Below are 6,480 nucleotides of genomic sequence, written 5' to 3' on the forward strand. Positions count from 1 at the left end.
AACCATAAACACATGAAAAGACCTAGGTTTACAATTTATGATTAAAACTCTACTATCTACACAATATACATAGACATAAAATGTAAAAACTTAAATATCTTAGAAACAGTAGCCAATCAGTTGTTTTAATTGTCATATTTGACTTCAGCACATCAAAATACATAATAAATACCACATTTTATCTCTGAAGCAGACGACTTCTCAAAAATTGTAAACCAGTGTAATTAGCTTATTATCTTAATCACTTTTGATCTAATTACTGTTATCCTGGCCAACCTTAGATCTGTTCAAAATACATCTCATTTACTGATTGCTAGTAGCTAAACTGAACCAAAAGCTCTTCTGTTGAATGAGCTTCTAATTAGTGATATGTAACTAGGGGGACCGGACTTCATTTTGGAAACTTTTTTTTTTTTTAAACTTGATGATTGAAAGCCATATTGCTAGGTGGCCCATTAACAGAAATGGAGTAACAGTTTGTGTAGCTATCAGATATTTTTTAATAATTTGTCTGGGAAATGAGCAGAATAGGCAGTAATACTTAGAGTAGTTCAGAAATCAGGTGAATAAAATATAATAAACAGGGTAACAAAACACATTAGCAAAGGAGGAAAGACAGCTGAGATCAGTAAAATATTTACTCATGAGTCATTAAAGATCAGCACTGAACAGCAGCCGAGAACAGTAGCTAGAACCAAAGCAACAATTTTCAAGGTTTCTCTGTCAGTAAGGAAGCAAAATTTGTTTTGCAAGGGATGTTTTTGTGTGTGGTGATTCTAACCTTGGTAATGGTGCCTTTTCCTTTCATTTTATATGGAGAGCAATATTGCCATAGTTGCAACAGAGTTATAGTTTTTCTTTCTGAACAAGAAAGGTTTTGAAAGCAATTGTACTAGTTTACCAGAGTGTTTCTGATCTTGGCATGTTGCAAGATATCTATCTTTAAAATCATGTTGTTCTGATGGTCCTCACATACACGTTTCAATATCAACATGACTGATGTCATGTCTCAGATTATTTTATATGATTTAAGCTTTTCATTAATCTAATTTTAAAAGATTAGAAGGTACTGAAGTGAAGACAGTGGGCTAAACCAAGCAAGCTGTGGATAAGAATAATGTGACTTTAAAGTTCACTGCTTGAGACTGGCAGGGCTAGGAATTAAGGCTTCATACTACTAGAAAGCAAAATTTCCTGGCTTTTCAGTAGTTATAAAGCACTTATTTCTGTCCCTTAAGTTTTATATATCAGAATTTAGGACTGTTACTGGTTCTTAGGTATATCTCCAATTATAAAATATTCAATCTCCTAGAACTGGAAGGGACCTTGAAAGGTCATTGAGTCCAGCCCCCTGCCTTCACTAGCAGGACTAAGTACTGATTTTTGCCTCAGATCCCCAAGTGGCCCCCTCAAAGATTGAACTCTCTCAACCCTGGGTTTAACAAGCCAATGCTCAAACCACTGAGCTATCCGTCCCACCCCCTGCACAGTTACACAGATTCAGTTTGAGTATAGGTTTCAGAGGAGTAGCTTTGTTAGTCTGTATCAGCAAAAACAACAAGGAGTCCTTGTGGCACCCTAGAGACTGACAAATTTACTTGGGCATAAGCTTTTGTGGGCTATAACCCACTTCATCAACTGCATGGAGTGAAAAATACAGTAAGCAGGTATAAATTTACAGCATATGAAAAGATGGGAGTTGCCTTACCAAGTGAGGGGTCAGTGCTAACGAGGCCAATTCAGTTAGGCTGGATGTGGCCCATTCCAAACAGTTGATAAGAACGTGTATCAACAGAGGGAAAATTATTTTTTGTATTGACCCAGCTACTCCCAGTCTTTTTTGAGGCCTAATTTGATGGTGTCAAGTTTGCAAATTAATTCCAGTTCTGTAGTTTCTTGTTGAAGTCTGTTTTTGAAGTTTGAAGTTTCTGCTTATAAAAATAGACATATTTATTCTAAGAATTAGTTTTTATTTTGTTTAGAAATAACTGAGATCCTTCAGTAGTTGGCTTTATAGACATGCAAAGTACTGCATTATTAGTGTGTGAACACTAATCTTTTTTTATATCTAAAAGAGCTTGCAATTGGAGTGTTGTAGGGGCTCAAGTTAACAGCATTTCAGATGCAAAACTAGATGAATTAAAGAACTACAACTGCATAAATCAAGAGTTGTAAGCAAGGTTCCTTAGATCATGCAATGGGCAGAAATTTGGAAATGTACTGTTAAGTGGGATAATCAGCATATGTTTCATACAATAAATGGTGTATTTTTATACATTAAAGTTTTTAATTGATATTAAATCATTTGTTTTCTTAGGTGTAGAAAAATCCTGAAACTTTAATTGGAAGATCATATGCTCTGTGACGCACACCAATAGCATAACTTTTTTGCCTGGTGTATCAAATGCACAGAAGTGGCGCCGCATTATTTTAGTAAGTGTAGCTTTTTAACTAAAATTTTGTCAGTAAACTACCATTTACCGATCAAACTTCAACATAAGTAAGAAGCATCCTTCACTGAAAGGAATCCATCAAGGATTTTGATAGTATGATTTTCCAATTATACCCCTTAATCAATGGTGGTAAAGTCCTAATGTATGTGCAGTTATACCTACAAATAAGTCCTTTAACCATTATAACTTTTGTTTGGAGAACAGATATAAGCTATACTGACAAAAGAAATGTTGCTGGTATAAGCTGTCTCTCCATTAGGAGGATTTGCTGGTATAGCTCTTATCAGCAAACCATTCCTAGTGTAGCTAAAGCCTCAGTTACTGTCCCAGAGCTGCTAACCCTCAATTCATTGCAGCACTTCTCTGAAGAATGCAATATTGTTTTCTTAGCCATCTCAGAGACCTGTAGGAGGGAGCACTCTGATTCTGTGAGGTACAGTGACTTCAGGTTTGCAAGAACAAACAGGTTTTAAACAGAATAGTTAAATGGGAAATTAAGAATAACATTAATTTCAGCCTGTATATTCTTCCAAAACTCAATAAGAACAGGGCACTCCTGTAGCAGTGTTCCTGTACTACACGTTGCTAGCAAACATCCATATCCTTAGCATCAATCTGTTGCATTTTTGTAGGGATTTGATATAATCTGAATTAAAGCTTTCATTTTATATGTTGTTGAAGGAAATGGACTTTCCTTTCTGAGTTATAGCACTGATCACAAAGTCAAAACCAAGCAAATTTAATGGTAGATATTGGGACCATATAATTGCCTGCTGAATAGCATCCTCTCACTTCAGTACATCATTAATATGTGTTTCGACTTCAAAGAGAATCGCAATTTAAAGCGCATTACAAATTTTCTAGAATTTGTGTGCATTGAGAAATGTGGGGAGAATTGGTAACAAAACTCTGCTAATCACAGGATTAGTTTCTTAAGTAATAGGATACTCATAGTGCAAGACTGACAAAGTAGTATGTCTGTTCTATAAAAGAGCTTTCCATGAAAAACTGGATTAATGATAATGGGATCTTCCCAGATCTGAAAAGCATTTTCTCCACTCAGATTAGTTCATGTAAAATGACTTACTTTCAGTATGATTAAGAGATGTTATTCCACAGAGCATATACATTTCTCTTACATCTGCAAGAAAATCAAACTCCCCAATTTTTTTCAAGCTCTCTCCAACTACTACGATTCCATTCCTAAAACTTGGCAGCATTATTGTCCTCTGGGTAACTTGTGTGATCTGGGAATTTCTAACATCACTGAGTAACCAGCTTTGTGTCCCCCAAAGTTTGCCCCTTTGTAGAACAAAATAGCCTAATTACAATTAAGATGCATTTCTTCCAAATTGTCATGATACTAACATGTACTGGTATAAAAACGTAACAAAACTTGTTTGTGGATAAGATAAGTACTCATCACTCTGGTAACTTTGGATAATTAGTTTTCCTTTGAATATGGAAATATTTCAAAAACGAACTTGTAAGGAAATGTAATGGTCAGAAATTTAACGGTATTTGAAATTATAATTAAAATGTTTTTCACGTCTACTCATAAATTGAGACTAGAACAGACGGAAGAGGTTGAAATGTAGCTGATGGAATATGAATCTGAATTTCTTCTAGCATCTAAAATTGAAGATCCATATCTATGCTTCAAATCCAATTTTACAAAATAGGATGCATCATAGTTTGTTACATCAAAATTATAGTTTTACTTTTGCAGTTTTACTCTAGAAGGTGAGAGTGGAATCCAGGGACTGAATGGGAGTAGAAAGGCTTTCTTCTAAGTTGTGTAGGGTTACCATACGTCCGTATTTCCCCGGACATGTCCAGCTTTTTGGTTCTTAAATTGCTGTCCGGGAGGAATTTTTAAATATCTAAAAACGTCCAGGATTTTGCCATTATTATTTTTCCGCAAAGAAGAGTTGATCATTTGAGAAAAAGAGTGAATGTTGATCACTTGAGAGAGTGCCCACTTTTTCCCCCTACCTCCCAGTGCTTTCGCCACGAAACAGGTGTTTTGCACGGCTGGAAGGGAGGATGGAAGAGGGGGAGTGCAGCGCGCTCATGGGAGAAGGTGGGGCCAGGGCAGGGATTTGGGGCAGGGAGGGGTTGGAGTTGGGGTGGGGACTTTGGAGAAGGGGTTGGAATGGGGGCAGGGAAGGGGTGGAGTTCAAATTTGGTAACCGTAAAGTTGTGCCTACCTGAGCCCTCAAAATTGTGCACTACAGATTGTGCAAGTGTTCAAAATATGAACAGATAGACTCTTTGGGCTTTATTCCCCTTCACATGGGTTTGACTGGGTTCTTTGGGCTTCACTTTCCCTCAGAGGGGCTGTGATGCCTTGTTGAGCTTCTTCGCTGTGGCGGCTGCTTGGCTGAGAAGAAAAAATAAGTGATATTCTTACAAAACCACCTACTTCAGGCCTCATTTCTACCTATTTTCTCCTTTTAGATGTTAGCTTGCTACTAATGGGTGTGAGTAAACTGGATATTTTGTACAGACGGCTTCTCCTCACTAAACTTTTCATTCGAGGATGGGGAAGACCAGATGATCTGAAAAGGTGATTATATTTCCTCACTGAAAAAAATCAGAATATTTCATACTGTTAATCTAAGTAAATGTATTTTAAATACTATGAACAGATACATATTTTACTAAAAATACAATGTTTTATTTTCCATTTTCTAAAAAAAGTAAAACACCACGCTATAGGACTAATTAGATTTCAGAAACTCAATGCATTTTTTAATTTTTAAATTATATTTTTCCTTACAACAAAATAGTTTAGTGTATAAATGCAAGATGCTGTTACAGTCTTTGTTTAAAAATGAAGAATCCAATTAATGGAAACTTTAAACGTGCTGGTGTAGGATAACATATATTAAAAGACCTTGAATTTATATAAAGCTAGCTAGATAGTTTGTGTTATCCAAGGACAAAGCTTGTAAAACTCCTTTGAAGGAGGCATCTTCTATAAAATTAGAAAAGAACTAACTCAGTTTCTCTCTTACTTAATGGTTTATAAAGAAGTTAGTTTGCCAAATACAAACTTTAAAACGTACAATGTAGGATAAGTATATGCTTTGCTTTCTCCATTTGGTTTCTCTTGGAAAAACTATGGCTAAATTTTGCACATCCATTTTGAATGAGTTATATAGAGAGAAAAATCTCCTTTTAGAGTTGATTAAGAACAAGAAAGAGCTTTTGCACTGTAGGTTTTGATTTCATGTTTGTTTAAGGTTTATATATTAGCATGAGATATTCCCAAAGATTTAATGTAAAATATAGTTTAATACAATGTTAATTCTTCTTAATGAATCTTTCAGTAGATTGATTTTTAAAAGGCTTTTGCTTTTATACAAGCAACTTACTATGGTTTCTTAAGTTTTAAATATTGAATAACTGAGTGTATAAAATGCATAATATATCATATTAGACTAAAATGACAATTATAGATCTAAATATCTGAGAAATTGACTTTGTGCAGACATAAACACTACAAACAAAAGAATACATTGAACAAGAAACTGTGTTGAGGAAGTTTTTGTCTGTAGCAGTTGGTGGAGAGCTGTAAATGTGCATTGAGACTACCAGAGAATATAGTGGTTAACTTTGCAACAGTTCATCCTTAAATGGAATTACGTAGCTTAGCTTCTTTTCCAAACAACCATTTGTCTGATTCATCTGTTAAGAGTTGTCCAAATTCAAACAAAAGCCAAATTTCAAAATTTACTGCAAAACAAAATTTTTGAAAACATTTTGGGGGGGGGGTAAATCAAAACATTTAATTTTTATTTTGAAATCTTTAATTTTTATAATATAATATTAAAACAAAAACATCAAAACAGCATTTCGACCTTATCAAAATACTTTTTTCAATTTTTTTTAAATGAAATTTTACATGATCTGGAGAAAGGGGTAAAAAGTGACGTGGCAAAGTTTGCAGATGATACTGAACTGCTCAAGATAGTTAAGACCAAAGCAGACTGTGAAGAGCTTCAAAAAGATCTCACAAAAC

The 6,480-nt window shown here is 34.9% G+C and overlaps 1 protein-coding gene across 1 annotated transcript in view; it reads left to right on the forward strand.

Annotated features, from left to right (window-relative positions):
• ABHD18 (abhydrolase domain containing 18) overlaps positions 1 to 6,480 on the forward strand; it is a 53,589-nt gene that overhangs the window by 9,132 nt on the left and 37,977 nt on the right. The window contains exon 2 of the mRNA XM_032806034.2: positions 4,914 to 5,022. Coding sequence (XP_032661925.1) covers positions 4,931 to 5,022 — 92 coding nt within the window. The 5' untranslated portion in view covers positions 4,914 to 4,930. The remainder of the gene's footprint in view (positions 1 to 4,913; positions 5,023 to 6,480) is intronic.

Source organism: Chelonoidis abingdonii, chromosome 5, assembly GCF_003597395.2.
Source record: "Chelonoidis abingdonii isolate Lonesome George chromosome 5, CheloAbing_2.0, whole genome shotgun sequence".
Taxonomy (NCBI): Eukaryota; Metazoa; Chordata; order Testudines; family Testudinidae; genus Chelonoidis; species Chelonoidis abingdonii.